General features: G+C 38.9%; 1 protein-coding gene and 1 non-coding gene across 6 annotated transcripts in view; both read left to right on the top strand.

The window, feature by feature from the left end:
• The window catches only part of LRP2BP (LRP2 binding protein), a 62458-nt gene that overhangs the window by 3773 nt on the left and 36033 nt on the right, over positions 1–22652 (top strand). For 2 of the 5 annotated variants that reach the window (XR_012328889.1, XM_073798531.1), the window contains exons 3-5: positions 12087–12213; positions 12940–13052; positions 15933–16046. Coding sequence is in view for 4 of the 5 variants with exons in the window: in XM_073798531.1 (XP_073654632.1) it covers positions 12087–12213; positions 12940–13052; positions 15933–16046 (354 nt within the window). In the remaining variant the exon portion in view is untranslated. Of the gene's footprint in view, positions 1–10716; positions 10788–11614; positions 11642–12086; positions 12214–12939; positions 13053–15932; positions 16047–22652 lie in introns of those variants that run through there. The other 3 variants (XM_073798532.1, XM_073798533.1, XM_073798534.1) reach the window with 3 other exon arrangements.
• LOC117310074 (U6 spliceosomal RNA) lies at positions 19607–19709 on the top strand. The gene has a single exon (XR_004524332.1). It is a non-coding gene; the product is annotated as a U6 spliceosomal RNA (small nuclear RNA).

Raw genomic sequence — 22652 nt, 5'->3', positions numbered from 1 at the left:
GACATGATGACTAAATGTAGCGTGATAACCTGGATGGGATCCTGGAACAGAAAGAGAAAATTACAGTAGTCCCCCGTTATCCACATTTTCAATTTCTGTGGTTTCAGACCAACCATGGTCTGAAAATATTAAATGGAAAATTACAGAAATAAACAATTCATAAATTTTAAATATCATGCCACCCTGAGTAGCATGATGAAATCTCACTCCATCTCCATCTCCGTCCCTCCTGGGAGAGGAATCATCCGTTTGTCCAGGTTAGTCACCTAGTAGCCATCTGGGTTATCAGATTTACTGGGTTACTGTGTTCAAGTAACCCTTATTTACTTAATAATGGCCCCAAAGCACAAGAGTAGTGATGCTGGCAATTCAGATATGCCAAAGAAGTTATAAAGTCCTTCCTTTAAGTAAAAAGGTGAAAATTCTTGATGTAATAAGGAAAGATAAGAAATCAAACACTGAGGTTGTTGAGATCTACAGTAAGAACAAATCTTCTGTTTGTGAAATTGTGAAGAAGGAAAAAGAAATTTATGCTAGTTTTGCTGTCGCACCTCAAACTGCAAAAGTTACACTTAGTTAATTTTCTAGATTTAGTAATGACAGAAGATACCTAAACCAGTATGAAACTAGTTTTAATAAAACAAGGAACGAAAAATCTCACGATTTCTCACAACTTTATTACTTTTTATTCTGATCACTATTTAATTTTTTATTCTGATTAACCAATACACTTCAGTTCCTCTGTAAAACACACTGCCGGTTGCACTGGTCACTGGGAGATCTTACCAGGCTGTTCTGTAGAATACTCATTTACTTGGGATCACAGCAGTTTGAATTTTTTTCCATACTATAAGGATTATTATAATATATAATATAATTAAATATTATATAACTGGTGAGATATGGGTAAGAAGTGAGAGATATAATTTTTAAGAAGACTAAATTGAATGCTTTCAGATTCCTCAAGTAGCTAAGAAAAATGCTTTCAAAGCAGGTGAGGATAAATCAACAGTAAAGGATGGGGAGAAATAGTTCTGCCCTCAAATTGTTCCACAGGCATTTTTCAATTCATATTCCATTTTAAAGAAACATAATCTGGAATTTGTATGCATATGGTTTATGCAAGAAAGACAGTTCTGAACTCTCACATTCATCCTCTATTTAAAGCAATAGCTTCTGACCCTAAGTGAAAAGGTGGGAAAATAACTATACATTTACATTTACATATTTTAAGTTAAAATGTATATCATATGTTTGTATACTCACATTAAGTTCCACCTTGATTCTTGTTTAATTGATAAACTACAAGTCCCAATAATACCAGATAAGAGGGCTCTTACTGCATTGATTGTGCAACCTATTTCTTTCATTTAGGAAACAGAGAGTAGCTGAATATATAGAATACCTTCAGAAAAAGCATGCATTATATTTTTTGTGTAGGCCATAGCTAATTGATATATTTGATATATAATTTATCTAGTGTAGAAAGTTGAAACTCATTTTCTTACAGTAACTCAGATTTGTCAAAATTTGTTAACATCCTACTCAAATTAATCTTTGTCCCTATGAGGAGAAAATATATAGATAAAATGTTGGTTTTACTAATGAAGTAATTATTAAAACAACTAAATAACAGTAATATATGATGTCAAGATAAGTTCTACTCAAAGCATATATCTAATATTCTACATTTTCCAGCTACTTTAAATAATGTGTAATTTTGAAGTAAAACAGCTGAGTTTCAAACTTTTGACACATTTTCCCAAATTATCTAATAAATCATTTTTATTATCCAGTTGTTTTATGCAGGTGCCATTGATAAATTTCTTACATGCTTAATGTTTTTTAAGAACTAAGTAACCAAAATACTTTGAAAATTAGGTCTGTAAATTGCTTCATTCACTATGGAAAGCAGTATCTATCACTCTTCCTCAAAGTATTCAAAATAGAACTACCATATGATTCAGCAGCCCCACTTCTGGGCATATAGCCAAAGGATTTGAAATTAGAATCTCAAAGAGAGGTTTTTCCCTCCACATTCACTGTGGCATTATTCACAATAGCCAAGACAAGGAAGCAACCTAAATGCCTGTCACTGAATGAGAAGATAATGTGGTAGCTATGTAAATGGAATATTATTCAGCCTTAGAACCTGGAGGACATTATGCAAACTGAAATAAGCCAGACACAGAAGAACAAATATAACATGATCCTACTTATACGAGGGATCTAAAATAGACTCATAGAAGCAGAGAGTAGAATGGTTGTTACTAGGGGTTGGGGGGGTGTGTGGAATGAGGAGGTGGTGGGCAGAGGGTATAAAGTTTCAGTTATGCAAGTACTAGAGATCTACTGTACAGCCCAGTGCCTACAGTTAACAACATTGTGTTGTATACTTAAAATTTTGCTAAGAGGGTACCTCTTATGCTTTAGTGTTCAAATAAATTAGGTGGGAAGAAACTTTTGGAGATGATGAATATACTTAGCATGGATTGTGGTGATGGTTTCATGGGTATATATTTACGTCCAACGCCATCAAGTTGTATACATTAAATATATACAGCTTTTTATATGTCAATCATACCTCAAAGTGATTTTTTTTTACATCTTTATTGGAGTATAATTGCTTTACAATGGTGTGTTAGTTTCTGCTTTATAACAAAGTGAATCAGTTATACATATACATATGTTCCCATATCTCTTCCCTCTTGCGTCTCCCTCCCTCCCACCCTCCCTATCCCACCCCTCTAGGTGGTCACAAAGCACCGAGCTGATCTCCCTGTGCTACGCGGCTGCTTCCCACTAGCTATCTACCTTACATTTGGTAGTGTATACATGTCCATGCCACTCTCTCACCCCGTCATAGCTCACCCCTCCCCCTCCCCATATCCCGAAGTCCATTCTCTAGTAGGTCTGTGTCTTTATTCCTGTCTTATCCCTAGGTTCTTCATGACATTTTTTTTTTCTTAGATTCCATATGTGTGTGTTAGCATACGGTATTTGTTTTGCTCTTTCTGACTTACTTCACTCTGTATGACAGACTCTAGGGCCATCCACCTCATTACAAATAACTCAATTTCGTTTCTTTTTATGGCCGAGTAATATTCCATTGTATATATGTGCCACATCTTCTTTATCCATTCATCCAATGATGGACACTTAGGTTGTTTCCATCTCCTGCAACTATTGTAAATAGTGCTGCAATGAACATTTTGGTACATGACTTTTTGAATTATGCTTTTCTCAGGGTATATGCCCACTAGTGGGATTGCTGAGTCATATGGTAGTTCTATTTGTAGTTTTTTAAGGAACTTCCATACTGTTCTCCATAGTGGGTGTACCAATTCACATTCCCACCAGCAGTGCAAGAGTGTTCCCTCTTCTCCACACCCTCTCCAGCATTTATTGTTTCTAGATTTTTTGATGATGGCCATTCTGACGGGTGTGAGATGATATCTCATTGTAGTTTTGATTTGCATTTCTCTAATGATTAATGATGTTGAGCATTCCTTCATGTGTTTCTTGGCAATCTGTATATCTTCTTTGGAGAAATGTCTATTTAGGTCTTCTGCCCATTTTTGATTGGGTTGTTTGTTTTTTTGTTATTGAGCTACATGAGCTGCTTGTAAATTTTGGAGATTAATCCTTTCTCAGTTGCTTCATTTGCAAATATTTTATCCCATTCTGAGGGTTGTCTTTTGGTCTTGTTTATGGATTCCTTTGCTGCGCAAAAGCTTTGAAGTTTCATTAGATCCCATTTGTTTATTTTTGTTTTTATTTCCATTTCTCTAGCAGGTGGGTCAAAAAGGATCTTGCTGTGATGTATGTCATAGAGTGTTCTGCCTATGTTTTCCTCTAAGAGTGTGATAGTTTCTGGCCTTACATTTAGGTCTTTAATCCATTTTGAGCTTATTTTTGTGTATGGTGTTTGGGAGTGTTCTAATCTCATACTTTTACATGTACCTGTCCAGTTTTCCCAGCACCACTTATTGAAGAGGCTGTCCTTTCTCCACTGTACTTTCCTGCCTCCTTTATCAAAGATAAGGTGACCATATGTGCGTGGGTTTATCTCTGGGCTTTCTATCCTGTTCCATTGATTTATATTTCTGTTTTTGTGCCAGGACCATACTGTCTTGATTACTGTAGCTTTGTAGTATAGTCTGAAGTCAGGGAGCCTGATTCTTCCAACTCCGTTTTTCGTTCTCAAGATTGCTTTGGCTATTCGGGGTCTTTTGTGTTTCCATACAAGTTGTGAAATTTTTTGGTCTAGTTCTGTGAAAAATGCTAGTGGTAGTTTGATAGGGATTGCATTGAATCTGTAGATTGCTTTAGGTAGTAGAGTCATTTTCACAGTGTTGATTCTTACAATCCAAGAACATAGTATATCTCTTCATCTATTTGTATCATCTTTAATTTCTTTCATCAGTGTCTTATAATTTTCTGCATACAGGTCTTTTGTCTCCTTAGGTAGGTTTATTCCTAGATGTTTTATTCTTTTTCTTGCAATGGTAAATGGGAGTGTTTTTTTTTATTTCACTTTCAGATTTTTCATCATTAGTGTATAGGAATGCCAGAGATTTCTGTGCGTTAATTTTGTATCCTGCTACTTTACCAAATTCATTGAATAGCTCTAGTAGTTTTCTGGTAGCATCTTTAGGATTCTCTAATTATAGTATCATGTCATCTGCAAACTGTGACTGCTTTACTTCTTCTTTTCCGATTTGGATTCCTTTTATTTCCTTTTCTTCTCTGATTGCTGTGGCTAAAACTTCCAAAACTATGTTGAATAAGAGTGGTGAGAGTGGGCAACCTTGTCTTGTTCCTAATCTTAGTGGAAATGCTTTCAGTTTTTCACCATTGAGGACGATGTTGACTGTGGGTTTGTCATATATGGCCTTTATTATGTTGAGGAAAGTTCCCTCTATGCCTACTTTCTGCAGGGTTTTTATCATAAATAGGTGTTGAATTTTGTCAAAAGCTTTCTCTGCATCGATTGAGTTGGTCATATGGTTTTTCTCCTTCAATTTGTTAATATGATATATCATGTTGATTGATTTGTGTATATTGAAGAATCCTTGCATTCCTGGGATAAACCCCAGTTGATCATGTGTATGATCCTTTTAATGTGCTGTTGGATTCTGTTTGCTAGTATTTTGTTGAGGATTTTTGCATCTACGTTCATCAGAGATATTGGCCTGTAGTTTTCTTTCTTTGTGATATCATTGTCTGGTTTTGGTATCAGGGTGATGGTGGCCTCATAGAATGAGTATGGGAGTGTTCCTCCCTCTGCTATATTTTGGAAGAGTTTGAGAAGGATAGGTGTTAGCTCTTCTCTAAATGTTTGATAGAATTCACCTGTGAAGCCATCTGGTCCTGGGCTTTAGTTTGTTGGAGGATTTTTAATCACAGTTTCAATTTCAGTGCTTGTGATTGGTCTGTTCATATTTTCTATTTCTTCCTGGTTCAGTCTTGGCAGGTTGTGCATTTCTAAGAATTTGTCCACTTCTTCCAGGTTGTCTATTTCATTGGCATAGGGTTGCTTGTAGTACTCTCTCATGATCTTTTGTATTTCTGCAGTGTCAGTTGTTACTTCTCCTTTTGAATTTCTAATTCTGTTGATTTGAGTCTTCTCCCTTTTTTTCTTGATGAGTCTGACTAATGGTTTATCAATTTTGTTTATCTTCTCAAAGAACCAGCTTTTAGTTTTATTGATCTTTGCTATCGTTTCCTTCATTTCTTTTTCATTTATTTCTGATCTGATATTTATGATTTCTTTCCTTCTGCTAACTTTGGAGATTTTTTTGTTCTTCTTTCTCTAATTGCTTTAGGTGCAAGGTTAGGTTGTTTATTCGAGATGTTTCCTGTTTCTTAAGGTAGGGTTGTATTGCTATAAACTTCCCTCTTAGAACTGCTTTCGTTGCATCCCATAGGTTTTGGGTTGTCGTGTCTCCATTGTCATTTGTTTCTAGGTATTTTTTGATTTCCTCTTTGATTTCTCGGTGGTCACTTCGTTATTAAGTAGTATATTGTTTAGCCTCCATGTGTTTGTATTTTTTACAGATCTTTTCCTGTAATTGATATCTAGTCTCATAGCGTTGTTGTCGGAGAAGATACTTGATACAATTTCAATTTTCTTAAATTTACCAAGGCTTGATTTGTGACCCAAGATATGATCTATCCTGGAGAATGTTCCATGAGCACTTGAGAAAAATGTGTATTCTGTTAATTTTGGATGAAATGTCCTATAAATATCAATTAAGTCCATCTTGTTTAATGTATCATTTAAAGCTTGTGTTTCCTTGTTTATTTTCATTTTTGGATGATCTGGCCATTGGTGAAATTGGGGTGTTAAAGTCCCCTACTATTATTGTGTTACTGTTGATTTCCTCTTTTATGGCTGTTAGCATTTGCCTTATGTATTGAGGTGCTCCTATGTTGGGTGCATAAATATTTACAATTGTTATATCTTCTTCTCGGATTGATCCCTTCATCGTTATGTAGTGTCTTTCTTTGTCTCTGGTAACAGTCTTTATTTTAAAGTCTATTTAGTCTGATACGAGAATTGCTACTCCAGCTTTCTTTTGATTTCCATTTGCATGGAATATCTTTTTTCCATCCCCTCACTTTCAGTCTGTATGTGTCCCTAGGTCTGAAGTAGGTCTCTTGTAGACAGCATATATATAGGTCTTGTTTTTGTATCCATTCAGCCAGTCTGTGTTTTGGCGGGAGCATTAAATCCATTCACATTTAAGGTAATTAATTATCGATATGTATGTTCCTGTTACCATTTTCTGAATTGTTTTGGGTTTGTTATTGTAGGTCTTTTCCTTGTCTTGTATTTCTTGCCTAGAGAAGTTCCTTTAGCATTTGTTGTAAAGCTGGTTTGGTGGTGCTGAACTCTCTCAGCTTTTGCTTGTCTGTAAAGGTTTTAATTTCTCCATCAAATCTGAATGAGATCCTTGCTGGGTAGAGTAATCTTGGTTGTAGGTTTTTCTCCATCATCACTTTAAATATGTCCTGCCAGTCCCTTCTGGCTTGCAGAGTTTCTGCTGAAAGATCAGCTGTTAACCTTATGGGGATTCCCTTGTGTGTTATTTGTTGTTTTTCCCTTGCTGCTTTTAATATGTTTTCTTTGTATTTAAATTTTGACAGTTTGATTAGTATGTGTCTTGGCGTGTTTCTCCCTGGATTTATCCTGTATGGGACTCTCTTTGCTTCCTGGAGTTGATTAATTATTTCCTTTCCCATATTAGGGAAGTTTTCAACTATAATCTCTTCAAATATTTTCTCAGTCCCTTTCTTTTTCTCTTCTTCTTCTGGGACCCCTATAATTCGAATGTTGGTGTGTTTAATGTTGTCCCAGAGGTCTCTGAGACTGTCCTCAGTTCTTTTCATTCTTTTTTCTTTATTCTGCTCTGCAGTAGTTATTTCCACTATTTTATCTTCCAGGTCACTTATCCGTTCTTCTGCCTCAGTTATTCTGCTATTGAACCCTTCTAGAGTATTTTTAATGTCATTTATTGTGTTGTTCATCGTTGCTTCTTTCCTCTTTAGTTCTTCTAGGTCTTTGTTAAATGTTTCTTGCATTTTCTCTATTCTAGTTCCAAGATTTTGGATCATCTTTACTATCATTATTCTGAATTCTTTTTCAGGTAGACTGCCTATTTCCTCTTCATTTGTTAGGTCTGGTGGGTTTTTATCTTGCTCCTTCATCTGCGGTGTGTTTTTCTGTCTTCTCATTTTGCTTATCTTACTGCGTTTGGGGTCTCCTTTTTGCAGGCTGCAGGTTTGTAGTTCCCGTTGTTTTTGGTGTCTGTCCCCAGTGGCTAAAGTTGGTTCAGTGCGTTGTGTAGGCTTCCTGGTGGAAGGGACTAGTGCCTGTGTTCTGGTGGATGAGGCTGGATCTTGTCTTTCTGGTGGGGAGGTCCATGTCTGGTGGTGTGTTTTGGGGTGTCTGTGGACTTATTATGATTTTAGGCAGCCTCTCTGCTAATGGGTGGGGTTGTGTTCCTTTCTTGCTAGTTGTTTGGCATACGGTGTCCAACACTGTAGCTTGCTGGTCGTTGAGTGAAGCTGGGTGTTGGTGTTGAGATGGAGATCTCTGGGAGATTTTCGCTGTTTGATATTACGTGGAGCTGGGAGGTCTCTTGTGGACCAGTGTCCTGAAGTTGGCTCTCCCACCTCAGAGGCACAGCACTGACTCCTGGCTGTAGCACCAAGAGCCTTTCATCCACATGGCTCAGAATAAAAGGGAGAAAAAGTAAAAAGAAAGAAAGAGGATAAAATAAAATAAAGTAAGATAAAATAAAGTTATTAAATTAAAAAATAATTATTAAGAAAAAAAAATTTTAAGTAAAAAAAAAAAAGGAAAACAGATGGATAGAACCCTAGGACAAATGGTGAAAGCAAAGCTATACAGACAAAATCTCACACAGAAGTATACACATACATACTCACAAAAAGAGGAAAAGGGGAAAAAATAATAAATCTTGCTCTCAAAGTCCACCTCCTCAATTTGGGATGATTCGTTGTCTATTCAGGTATTCCACAGATGCAGGCTACATCAAGTTCATTGTGGAGATTTAATCCACTGCTCCTGAGGCTGCTGGGAGAGATTTCCCTTTCTCTTCTTTGTTCGAAGAGCTCACGGGGGTTCAGTTTAGGATTTGGCCCCGCCTCTGCGTGTAGGTCGCCGGAGGGCGTCTGTTCTTCGCTCAGACAGGACGGGGTTAAAGGAGCCGCTGACTTAGGGGGCTCTGGCTCACTCAGGCCGGGGGGAGGGAGGGGTGCGGATGCGAGGCGAGCCTGCAGCGGCAGAGGCCAGCGTGACGTTGCACCAGCCTGAGGCGCGCCGTGCGTTCTCCCGGGGGAGTTTTCCCTGGATCACGGGACCCTGGCAGTGGCGGGCTGCACAGGCTCCCCGGAAGGCGGGCGTGGAGAGTGACCTGTGCTCGCACACAGGCTTCTTGGTGGCGGCCGCAGCAGCCTTAGCGTCTCAGGCCCGTCTCTGTGGTCCGCGCTTTTAGCCACGGCTCTCGCCCGTCTCTGGAGCTCCTTTAAGCAGCGCTCTTAATTCCCTCTCCTCACGCACCAGGAAACAAAGAGGGAAGAAACACCTCAAAGTGATTTTTAAAAAAGAAAAAATTTACAAGAAAAGATTTGGGAATTTTTTTAATGGACTTAATCAAATTTTAAAAAATCGAGGGATCAAAAGAAACAAGAAAGTGAAAAGACCCCATAGAATAGGAGAAAATATTTGCAAATTATATACCTGATAAGAGTCCAGTATCTGGAATATATAAAGAATGTTTATAACTCAGCAATAAAAGGACAGCCCAACTACAAAATTGGCAAAGGATTAACATCGCTCCAAATAAGATAAACAGGTGGCCAATAAGCACATGAAAAGAGTCTCAACATCATTTTTCATTATGGAAATGCAAATCAGAGCCACAAGATAACACTTCACATTCACTAGGATGGCTATTATCAGAAAGATGAACAATCACCAGTGTTGGTGAGGATGTGGAACCCTCACACGTTGCTGGTGGAAAAGCAAAAAGCCACTTTGGAAAACAGTTTGGCAATGTCTCAAAATCTTAAACATAGAATTACTATGTGACCCAGCAATCCCCTTCCTAGGTTTATACCCAAAAGAATTAAAAACCTATGTCTACACAAAAACAAATATGTGAAAACTACCAGCATTATTCAGGATAGCCAAAAGCTAGAAACAACTCACATGTTCATCAGATGATGAACAGATTTTTTTAAATGTGTTATATCTGTATAATGAAATATTATTCAGACAAAAATAGGACCGAAGTACTGATACATGCTACAACATACACGAACCTTGTAAACATTATGTAAAAGAAGCCAGACACAAAAGGCCACATACTGTATGATTCCATTTATATGGAGTATGCAGAATAGACAAATCTGTAGAGACAGAAGGTAGGTTAGTGATTGCTAGGGGCTGAAAGGAGGAAAAGATTGGGGAGTGACTGCTAATTTCTACAGGGTTTCTTTTGAAGTGATGAAAATGTTCCAGAATTAGATATTGGTGGTGGTTGCACAACCTTAAGCAATTAACATTCACAGCACTGGAGATAGGGCACTAACTAGTAAAGAGGGTCTGCGAAGGTCACCGTCAGTCTCTACTACACCTGCCCTTCCTTTTAAAATCATATATTTCTTTCAGATTTTACATCATCGATTAAGGTCTATAATTTCTATTATAGCATTTTCTAAATTCACTGCATGCTATGCAAACACTTGTCAAGTTTCAAATTATAATTTTATATCTTATCCCAAGATTTGGCAGAAATAAACATATATTCTTGCTGTTTAAAATCTTCTCTTAGTTCTCATTTTCTGAAATTAAAAAGTACTGAATTTTAGCTTACCCTCTTATGGGAGTCCTGCCATTTTAAACAATCATGTTAGCTCTGCTTTTTGGAGGACAGTATGGAATAATGATGAAGTACACAGGCATTCTGGCAGCCCAGCTGTCCCACCTGCCAGCCCTGTGATCTGAGGCAAGTTGCTTAACTTCTTCACTGGTGCCTCAGTTTCCTCCCACATTAAGTGGGCCTCATAACCACCAGTATTTCATAAAGTTTTGTAGGAGTTAGTACCTGTAAAGCACTTAGAACAAAGAACAAATCCTGGCCTATAGTAAGAGCTCAATAAATATTTGCTTATATTTTCTAGGTCCTCCCCAAATATTCTTTTAAGCTTCAGCAACAGAAACCCTGTGGAGTATTGTAACCACAGAAGGCAACGTGAGTTTAAATGGATTTTGCTTTCTGATTTGTTTCTTTTCTGATGACCTTCCTGAATGTGTCAACTTTTTTCTTAGCCTTTTTGGATACAATAGCACATGGGCTTAAGTCTTCAGTGAAATAAAAACTTCTATAACCAGTTTCTGAGTAAACTGATGGTTCTATAGACATCATCCTATTTGGATTGTCTTTCTTCTAAATACTTCACCTAATATTGCTTCACCCTAAAGTTCATTGGAAGCTTTTACATTTACTAGTGCAACCATAGATTTTTAGTCCTATAATCAAAGAATTTTACATATCTAGGGACAGACGTTTTGAAATCCTCTAGTTCAAACTACTTATAGTCTAAACTACAGATGAGGAAATTGACTCTTAAGAAGATTATATGACTCTTCCAAAATCACAGATACTTCGGTGATTTTTTCTCTCTGGTATACTGAATTATCTCCCTTTTCTGCAACTTCATTCTCATTAATGAAGCAATTTATTGTCGAAAATAGTATCATAAAATTGTATAAATGCTGCTTTCCAATAATACTAAAGGTCTATTGAGTTCTCTTCACCACCAATCAGGAACCTTTACTGGAAGCTTGTTCCTGATTGGTGAAAGCCTGCTGTAACAGTGGAATTCCAAGGAGTAAACAAAAAAGCATAGCAACAACTGAGTTTGCTGTCTCACTACCCTGAGCCTAGGCCAACCTGGACTCCTTCATCCCAGATGAGGTGGCCTCTACATTTTATATGAAGGCTCTGATTTTCCCTTCAACTGTGATCCACCTTATAACATGGCAATCCAATACAGACAGGAAGATAAAACTGAACAACACAGCTAAAATAAAGTATATTCCCAGGTAAAATAGACAAATGCTTTCATTTAAAATGGATTAGTTTGATGAGCTTCAGTTACAAGGCAACAGGAAGGTACCAGTGCACAGGAACTGTATCTATGGGCAGTGTCACCAATTCCTACTAGTGGCAGCAGCTGTGGTGGGTGACATGACTCACTGGAGTGTGTGATCTCATAGCCAGAAAGGATTTGCAAACAGCTCTGATCATTAATCCCATGCTGTGGAAACAGACATGGAGGAGTGCTGTGCTTCTCATAGCTATAGAGGGTCCTGGTTTCCTAAGAAGGAATGTTCACATCCCAGAGCTGGTAGTTTGGTGCCCTATCCCTAGGTGATGAGAGGAAGATGCTTTTTATAATGACTGCCAAGTTGGAGTGGAGTCTCTCTTTGCATTTTCTGGGGGAAGATTCTACCATATTATTTTTTAATATAATTTTTTAATTTACAGAATACCTACTGTGGAGACAGGATGAAGTTGACCAGTGAAAAGTTGCCCAAGAACCCCTTTTATACTTCTCTATCCCACTATGCTGCTAATAAACAAAAACTCTTCCAATGGAGAAAGGAAAAGACTGGTACAAATCCTGATAATATTTTCACTAAAAGTTAATTAGGTACACCAGAGCAAAAGAAACAAGAAATATGAGTCTTATTGCTGGCAAGCAAGCGGTTAAGTTTACAGTGTTTTCTAGCTTTTCTGTAAGAATCTGTGAAATTGCTTGAAGCTACCTGGTAGCAGATCATCAGTGAAGAAGTTTCATAATGAGATCCTGATCCTGGTTTTACTCTCAGGACTTTAGGACACCCTTCTGGAAAAGAGAAGCCAGATGTCAGTTCTGTTAAAGAGAACAGTACCATGCTTTACTTGAAATTAGCATTTAAAGCTACCATTTTTTTCTATAGACTTAAAAAAATTAAATTGGGAATGGTTAGCTCATCTAGTTAGAGTAGTTCTAATTAAGGCTCAAATTAAGAATTTCACTCACCCAGAGGCCAGCTTTGTCTAAAGAATTCCACATAGACTGCATTGCTAGAGCTCCTGCCTAGTAGGAAAGAGGGTTAGTTTGACAACCAGCCAATATATTTCTTAATTATATAAGGCACAGTGTCAGGTATTGTGATAGTGCTTTCTTTTTTTAAGGTAGTGCTTTTCCCTTGAACTAAGGAGGTCAGTTTTAGGAATGAGAACTAGGAGGGAAACTAGTACAGTGTCAGATGAATTCTATTTAATTTATTACTTTAAGAGAGAAAATTCATATTGTATGGATAAATATGGAATTCTTTACTTTTTAAAAAATCAGATCATTACAGCCATGCTAGTTTGGTGGAAAAGGCATTGCACCTCTTGAAGGAAAGAATAAGAAGAGGGGATACTCTGGCATATTTCCTACGAGGTCAACTGTATTTTGAAGAGGTATCATTTTTTGTTGATTTGTTTTCATATAAAGCTGCTGTTAGATCTTCATAGCAAAATTTCCTATAGAGTTCCTTACGTTGTTAAACCAGGGAAATTCTGTCAAATTCCATAGATAATTGTTGTGGATTTAAGTATGATAAATTGGTCCCAGCTTACGGAATATTCAACCTTTCTCCATAAAAATCATTCTAATTAATGTCATTTATAGGAGTCATTTTGGTATGAAATCCATTTTCACATGATAAATTAAAAATCTAATTTTTATATTTTGCCCGATATATTCAACATCATTTATAAAATATTTTCATTTTATTAACAATGAAAAATCCTGATTCTTATCTAGTACTTAAAGGCAGCTTTATATGTTCCTATATGGAGTAAGGAGGGAATTTCCCTCTTTATCCACATTATGCTGAGGTTTGCAAAGTAGGTCTAGGAGGACCTATGCAAACTATCACTCCAACTTCAGCAATATAGCTTCAGTTGTTCATTGAACCCCAAGGGAAGATGTGAAAAGGGACCAGCTGTCCCCAACCCCTCACTATCCATTGAATGTTTGGGCAGCTGTTCAACTATATCCCACTTACTTATCTTTTGATGCCTCCTTCATTCATTCTGGCAACAAATATTTGTTGAGGACTCATAACGCACCTGTCACTGTGAGGATCACGTAGCACAATGGTTCAGAGAATGATCTTTCAGCTTGGGCATAGGTTCCAATACGGTTCTATTTCTTGTTAACTGTATCCTTGGGCACAAATGCTTAACCTCTTGGTGCCTCAGTTTCCTCATCTATAAAAGAGGGTAATAATATGTATTTCATAGAGCTATTATGAGGGTATATTAATTGTAAAAATACTAACAGGGCCTGGCACCTAGTAAGTGCTTTATAAGTATTTGCTACTATTATGCTAGGTACTAGCTATACAGTAATGAGGGGGTTAGAATGGGCCCCATTTCATAGAGCTTACAGTCTAGAGGAAGAAATTAAATTAATATATAATTAAAAATAAGTTAAAGTACTATGAAAGCAATTAACTGGGTACTCTGAGAGAGAATAACTTAGGGATAGGGCGGAAATACCTGTTGTTGAAACTAAAACTCGAAGAAAAGGAAACAGTTAATGCAAACAGCCACAGGGAAGTGCATTCCAGGTAGAAGGGAGAACAAATGCAACGTTTCTGAGATGAGGAAGAGTTTGGTGAGCTCTAGGAATTAAGAGACCAATGTCATGGTCAGCGAGGCAGAGAATGACTCTAGATAAGCCTTGTTTAAAATGTAGTGAGAAGCCATTGAAGTGTTTTGAGACTGTGATGAATGGATTGAAAGGGAAGCATAGAACCAAGACCAGTTTAGGGGAAAATTATACTAGTTGGGTCAAGAGAGGATGGTGATCTTGACCCAGCAGTGGAGCTGGGTCCTGGATTTATTTTGGAGATACAAGTAATGGCATCATGGACTGAAAAATAGAGAAGTGGGGAGGAGTGAGTTTTGAGGGAACCATCAGGAGGTCAGTTTTTGGACATTTTATGTTTGAGATTCCCCTCAGTCATCCAAGTATACATGTTTCAAAGTAGAAACTACATGTAAGACTCTAGATCTCAAAGGAGAAGTCTGAGTTGAAAGTATATATCTGAGATTTTCCAGCATGTATATGGTATTTAAAATCATGAAAAACTAAAAGGACTTCCTTTCTCTTCCTCTGTATAGAGTATTCTAAGTTTTCCAGCCCTCTTATATGTTGGCCAAACACTAGCCAGAAAGGAGAATGAATCTTTACAACTCAGTCATTTACTCATTGTTGTATGTTCTTTAAGATAAATATTTGTTAGCATTTTGGTACAGTTTTTATTAATTTTATCAGTTTGTTGATTAATTACAGTTTATGAAAAGAGAAATTCAATTGTTTCTGTGTTTTCCAAAAGTTGCTTTTCTCTGGCCTGCTCTTCCTAGTAATGACCTTCCAACTCAGAGACTCTCTTTCCACTGTTACAAATGATTTATTCTTTAGCGTAAGGCATTTTCCATGGTGGATTAAGACATAAGCCCCATTTTTTTTTTTTTTTTTTTATGAGGTACGCGGGCCTCTCACTGTTGTGGCCTCTCCCGTTGCAGAGCACAGGCTCCGGACGCGCACTCTCAGCGGCCATGGCCCACGGGCCCAGCTGCTCCGCGGCATGTGGGATCTTCCCGGACCGGGGCACAAACCCGTGTCCCTTGCATCGGCAGGTGGACTCTCCACCACAGTGCCACCAGGGAAGCCCAAGCCCCATTTTTGTTCCTTACACTTCAGCGTATTTGTTATTATATCCTATAACGCTGAGGAGCCTTAAATGAATGACATATAACACGTAGGTTTTCATAGGAAGTATGGGAGAAAGATAATTTTGGAGAATCACATGTTTGTTTTTCTGTGTCTTCTCCCTAGCTAGAAAATGGCAAAACTGGAAGAGCCATATCATAGTGGATATTTAGTAGTAGCGGATATCCTGATGTTTATCTTTTCTCAGAGTCTTTGGCCCCATCTCTGAAGTTTCTCAGTCTCCAGGAGTAGCGGGTGATATGGCAGGCTGGAATGAGCAGAGGGCTAGGCTATCATTTAGACAGCGGTTTGGCAATAGCCAAGAGTAAGAGTGAAAGCCAAAGAGAGTCTGACCTAGGTTCCTCCTGGTCAGTTCCCTCAGTTGCCATATTTAGGTTTATTTTATTGATTTTATAGTGTGTTGATTGTTGTCAATAGCTTACTTGCAAATTCCATAAATTTGTTGCTGTCTTGTTTTATTTGGTGCTGCTAGCTAGAGTTAGGTGGGAACTAAGTATTTGGGATTACTTTAAGGTAATAATGAAAATAATTCAGTATTTCCTGGGAGCTTACAGGGATGGTATAAAGAAGCATTAGAACAGTTTGAAGAAATCAAGGAAAAGGATCATCAGGCAACTTACCAGCTAGGAGTGATGTATTATGATGGTCTGGGGATGACCGCAGACGCTGTAAGTTATTGTTTTGTTCACAGTGTTTAAGGTTTCATTGTTTATGGATTATTTGATATATTTAAAATTATATTTTAATGATATATTTCTTACTTATATTTAAATAATTATCATTTCAGCATTTAAAAGATAGCAGTAGTCATTTTTACATTTACGTGAAAAACAAATTTCTTTTTGCCCCTCTCCTTGCTACTATTAGCCGTCAATAACATTTTTGCTTTAAAATGTTTTCCTTTGTTTTTAAAAGTTACTTCAAAGCTACATGAACATGGAGAAAAGTTAGAAAATAAGCAAAAATAAGATCACTCCAAATTTTACTATCAAATATGAACTTTGTTATTAGAGTATATTCTTCCATGTATTGCCCTATGCAAAAAAAAAAAAGATAAGCTGAAACCAGAATGTGTTCATTAGACAGTCACACTTGCTATGAAACTTCTTAAGTCTCTCTCTAGAATGCGAATTTTTTTGAAAAATTGGTTTTTATACTTATTTGTGCTTTCTAACTCAATGGTCCCCTATTTCTATTTAAATGGTATCATGACTGCACCATCACCCAAGTTATAGGATTATATAACATGGAATTTAGAAATAGGTCCTTGGAAAATGGTAATAACAGTAGGATAATATTCATCACTATATCTTTTTAAAACTTTTAAACAATCTAACCAGAAAGAATTTACATAAACAAAAAGAATCAACAATTTGAGTTTACCAAAGATATAATAATAATACCAGTGAAAAATATTGGCTGCACAAAAATAAAGCGGAAAGCAATAAAATGCTTAATTTCTGACAGGGCCTAACCAGAAGAAATACAATAGAAATTAGATGACAGTTGAACTCTAGTCTCAAAAAGTTAAGAAAACACATTTTGTCAATCAAACATGAGAAGACTGGGGAACAAATTGCAATGAAACAACTTAAACTTGTGAAAACAAATCTTTAAAAATTTTACTTTCCAAAAATAGAATTTATACTGAATACATCTACCAAAACTAACACATATTCCCTAATACCATTTAATACCCAGTTTATATTCAAAATTCTCAAATTGTCCCAAAGTAGTCTTTCAAGCCAGCATTCAGTCAGAGACCACCCAATGCATTGAGTTGTAATATCTACAAGTTTCTTTAATCTAGATTAACTCTCTCTCCTGCCTTTTTTCATAATACTGACTTTATTAGAAGTGACACTTATATGGCACTTATGCAGAAAAATGTCTTCTTTTGTAATTCATACTGAAATATTTAGGGATGAAGTGTCCTGATATTTTCATATTGGCATATAACTTGAAACAAGTCACCAAAAAAGACAGATGAAGCAAATATAGCAAAATGTTATTACTGACAATCTATGTGGTAGTTATGCAAATTTTTTTTTTTTTTTTTTTTTTTTTTTTGCGGTACGCGGGCCTCTCACTGCTGTGGCCTCTCCCGCTGCGGAGCACAGGCTCCGGACATGCAGGCTCAGCAGCCATGGCTCACGGGCCCAGCCGCTCCGTGGCATGTGGGATCTTCCCGGACCGGGGCACGAAGCCGTGTCCCCTGCATCGGCAGGCAGACTCTCAACCACTGCGCCACCAGAGAAGCCCTATGCAAATTTTTATGTAATATTCTTTCTACTTTTCTGTATGCCATTCTTAGACCTTCTGTATTCTCAGCCTTTTTCTCAGACTACTTCCTTCACTTCCTTGCCTTATCAGAAACTTGGTTGTCCCACAAGCAGCCCTCTTTAGAGGAGGCCTCTCCTTACAACCTCCCAAAGTACCATAGTGCTCAAAGGTAGAGCTGGTATTATTTTCATTTCCCAATTCACTTTCTAGCTATTATTTCTCCTCCACCTCAGGCACAAAGTGTACCTACTTTGAAGTTCATACCAACTCCTTGCTTTCCTAGTTCTATCAATTTCCTGGTTGTTGGGAATTTTCTAATGTTAACCTGAAGACTTTGGCTCTGGGATTACATTTTCCTCCCTGTGTCATTCCACCATTTTATCTGATACTTGAATGAAGAACTGAGCAGCAAGAAGGAGCAACGTATAGGTCTAGGTGAATCACATTCCAGGCAGAGGAAATAGCTAGTGTTCAGGCCTGAGGAAGGATGGTACAGCTGGAATACAGTCAAAACAGTGAAACAGGGACCAAACCACGTGGAACTTGGCAAACTACGGCCAAATGGATTGTATTCTCAATGCAGTGTGAAGACACCAAAAGAGAGTGCAATTAATATGATTAACATTTTTAAAGATCATTTTGTCTGTTGTGTGGAGATTGGATTGAATGGAGGCAGGAGTAGAAGCAGGAAGTCCAGTGAGGAAGTCAGTGCAGATAAAAGAGCAGCTTTAACTGAAATTATAGTGGTGGGAATAGAGAAAAGTGGACAGATCTAGGATGTGCTCTTAAGAGGATACAGGACTTTCTGATGGATTGGGAGAGGGGCAGAGATAAGGGGAGGAATCAAGGATGATTCCTACTTTTTATCTTGAGTGGATGATGTTGCCATTTAATAACAATGGGGTGACTGAGGGAGAAGCACATTTGGCGTACAGGAGGAAAAGCGAAACATTTATGTTTGAATGTTTCATTTGAAGTACCTGTTAAGACACCTAAGTAGAGATGTCAGGTAGAGAGTCTGGAGCTCAACGGTGCCATCAGGACTAGAGAAATCAGTGGGGGGCTATCTGTGGAACAGTGGGAGTTACAGCACCAGCTTGGATAAGATTGCTGAATGAGTGAGTATCATAGACAAGAGCCACAGGTCAAGGCCAGGGACTGGAAGCCCTCCAGTATTTCATGGTCATAACGGAAAGAATAGCTAGCCAGCAAAGGAGAAATGAGAAGGAGAAGACAGGGAGGACAGAGGAAAATGAGGACTGTGTGGTGATCTGAAAGTCAAAAGATGAAATTGTTTCAAGAAGGGAGTGGGGCTTCCCTGGTGGCGCAGTGGTTGAGAGTCCGCCTGCCGATGCAGGGGACATGGGTTCGTGCCCTGGTCCGGGAAGATCCCACATGCCGCGGAGCGGCTGGGCCCGTGAGCCATGGCCACTGAGCCTGTGCGTCCGGAGCCTGTGCTCCGCAATGGGAGAGGCCACAACAGTGAGAGGCCCGCATAACGCAAAAAAAAAAAAAAAAAAAGAAGAAGGGAGTGATCATCTGTATCAAATTCTGCTGAGAGGTGAGTAGAATGAAAACTGAGCACTTACTATCAGACATACTAAGATGAATTTCACTGGAGATCTTGACAAAACCATTTCAGTGGGACCAAGGTCATAAGGGACCAAGATTGGAGTGGGTGGAGAAGACATACGGATGTAAGGAAGTGGAGATAAGCACTGAGCTTTTTTATAAAGTAGAACAAATATATGTGCAATAACTGGGAGGGATCATGGGATCAAGGGAGAGTTTTCTCCCAGATCAAAGATATCACATTATTATTTGTAAGTTGACACACGATCTGGTAGAGAGGAAAAAATTGATGATGAATCAGGTAAACTGATAGATTTGGTGTTTCTTTCAATTCTTTCTGTTTTCTCAGTGAAATAAAAGACAAGCCATGTGTTTGCTGTGACAGCATGTATCCTAAAATTCTAACAATTCAGAGAAAATAAGCATAGCCCCTGTGCAAAGATGACACACAACTCCATGAACTGTTCCATATTTTTTATAAAAATATTTAAAAAGTTGAAGCCATGAGCTGAGACTGAGGAGAGGGAGCGAGGGGACAGCAGAAGTCTGAAGAGAAAGGAAAAGGTTTGAAGTAGTATCTTCTCTTCCAGATAAGTGGGAGAGATCATTGATGAGACAAACTGATAGTATTGCTTGTGAGGGGAGAGCTCGCTCTGAAATTTGAAGTCACAAATTGTAGGAAGGACCTGTCAGCATGGTTATGTTTTTCTCCAGCCATGTTCAGTGGTTTAAGTACAGCAGAGTAGCTGGAGAAATAAGATATCTGCCACATGAGTGAGTGTCATGGAGGGAAAGAGGGACAAAGGAATGAGTACAGTGACAGATACAGAATAAGCTGATGTGGGAAGAACATGAAGGTGTAGAAAGACCAGGAAAATTGGTAGATTCGACGGGTTGGCATATGGCAACTCCAAAATAGAGTGGCTTAAATTTAATTACATATGGAGGCCAGTGGAGCAAAAAAGAAGATGGCCTCTGTAGGTCTGTTCAGTTAACCCAAGGTAAAGGGGCAAAGAGCAAATTCTTTTAATGTTTATCATTTTATTAATTTACCGAGTTCTTGACACTAATTTGGTCCAGGGTCTGGTGGAAACAAATATGCTTTGTGTGGTAGGTTTGAAATGTCTTGAAATTTACATGTTATAAACCCCAAAATATTGATACAAAACTGCATTATGTTTGCTTTAGTCATATAACTTTTGAAAGAAATTGAAAAGAAAACATACACAGGTATGTATATATGTGGCTGGGTATCCTTTTATATTTGTACATATTTACCATTTCTGAGGCTTTACATTCCTCCCTATCAATCTGCGTTGCCATCTGGCACCATATTCCTTTTCCGTTCAACCTGAAGAATTTCCTTTAAAGAGCATTTCTTGTAAGTATGCAGGTAACGAGTTATCTCCAATTTTATAATTACCTGAAAATGTCTTCACTCTGCCTTCATTTTTGATGAATTGTTTTGCTGGTTGAGTTTCTCCTTTCCTCACTTTAAAAATGCCATTGTAGTGCTTCCCTAGTGGCGCACTGGTTGAGAGTCCGCCTGCCGATGCAGGGGACAGGGGTTCGTGCCCCGGTCCGGGAAGATCCCACATAGCGCGGAGCAGCTGGGCCCGTGAGCTATGGCCTCTGAGCCTGCGCGTCCGGAGCCTGTGCTCCGCAACGGGAGAGGCCACAACAGTGAGAGGCCCGCGAACCGCGCAAAAAAACAAACAACAACAAAAAAACAATGCCATTGTAAACTCTTCTAGCTTCTGACAAGAAGTCAGTCTCTGATTGTCTTATGTTCCCTGTATATAATGTGTCCTTTTTCCCTGGCTGCTTGCAGGATTTCTATGGATTTCAGCAGTTTGACTATGATGCATGCCTAGGAGAGGGTTTTTGTTTATCCTGTCTGGGGTTCATTGAACTTCAATGATCCCTTTCAGTTGCAGTTCTCAAGAGTCATTCCTCTTCCAGTTCGTGTTTGCTTTGATAAACTTCCCAGTGCCTTTAATAACTTTTTTTTAAATTAATTAATTAATTTTTGGCTGTGTTGGGTCTTTGTTGCTGCGTGTAGGCTTTCTCTCATTGTGGAGAGCAGGGGCTACCCTTTGGTGCAGTGCCCGGGCTTCTCACTGTGGTGGCTTCTCTTGTTGTGGAGCATGGGCTCTAGGCGCGCGGGCTTCAGTAGTTGTGGCTCGCAGGCTCTTGAGCACAGGCGCAATAGTTGTGGCGCGTGGGCTTAGTTGCTCCGCGGCACGTGGGATCCTCCCAGACCAGGGCTCGAACCCGTGTTCCCTACCTTGGCAGGCGTATTCTTAACCACTGTGCCATCAGGGAAGTCCCTCCCAGTGCCTTTAGAAAGTTGTTTTTTATGTTTGGTCCTGATTTAATCACTGCTATCTGTGGGAGGATTTACACGAACACTTCACTCTACTACCATTATACTGTAAGTTCTCTCTTACTAACCAGTTGGGGGAAAAAATGGTAGACACCTACCTCACACACTCACAGAAGTAAATCCACATGATCTGGGACTCGGTAAAACACCTTTATTTTCTCATCTATTACTGTGTTGTTTAGCCAGCAATAGCACTTTGAGAGACTAGTGAGGAGTAAAAGTTAGAATGCAGTGTATACAAATGTACTTGACCGTCAAATATTATTTTCCTCTTTGGAGTGATTTTTGAAGGTTTTGAAACTGGGTTAAATCCACTTCACCTGCCTTCACTAATCAAAGTCGTTTTAAGACTCATGTGTCCTCCAAGCTGCACTTGCATGAACAATAAGATGTTTACCTGAGTTGTTTTCTGGGAACTTGGAGCCAGTGGCATCTAGTTTGAACTGAGCTGGTTAAGACTAGATAGGACCGTCGACTCTCCAGCTGGGCATCCACAGGCGTCCATTGCTTCATGATGTTTTGAAAGTGCAGAGGCCTGCATCTTAGTTACACCTGCGCAGAGAGACGATTACCCGCCAATTCCCACATCTTTTCCCAATCACGTTTCGCCACGCCCCGCACGCTCCCCATGCCTCTGACCGCCCTGCTGTTTTTTATTCCTTATCCCATAAATACCCCGAGCTGCCTGCTTGCTGGAGGCTGGTTTGAGATTTGTTCTCTCGTCTTCCGGTTTGGCTGCCTCTTTTTGCTGCAAACCTCGGTGTCTCCGCGTTTGGCTTGCTGTGCGTCTGGCAAGACAGATCTGGTTCGGTAACACACGTGGTGAGCCAGCCAAGAGGTGAGTCCAGGCGAACCTTTGGCCCACGGCTCGTCGGCCCCTTGCAGGCACTGAGGACCGGTGGGCCAGCCCGAGCAGCTCCCTGGCGTGTCCGTTCCCAGACTGACCCTGGGTTTTCAGGGAGGCACTGCTGACCTTCCGTGCTTAGTTTCATCTTATAGGCAAGGAGAGGAAATGGAGCAGGACCCTATGGTG

This window comes from Tursiops truncatus, chromosome 21, assembly GCF_011762595.2.
Source record: "Tursiops truncatus isolate mTurTru1 chromosome 21, mTurTru1.mat.Y, whole genome shotgun sequence".
NCBI lineage: Eukaryota > Metazoa > Chordata > Mammalia > Artiodactyla > Delphinidae > Tursiops > Tursiops truncatus.
Note: the sequence above shows the minus strand (reverse complement) of the source record. Positions and strands in the feature narration are given on the sequence as shown.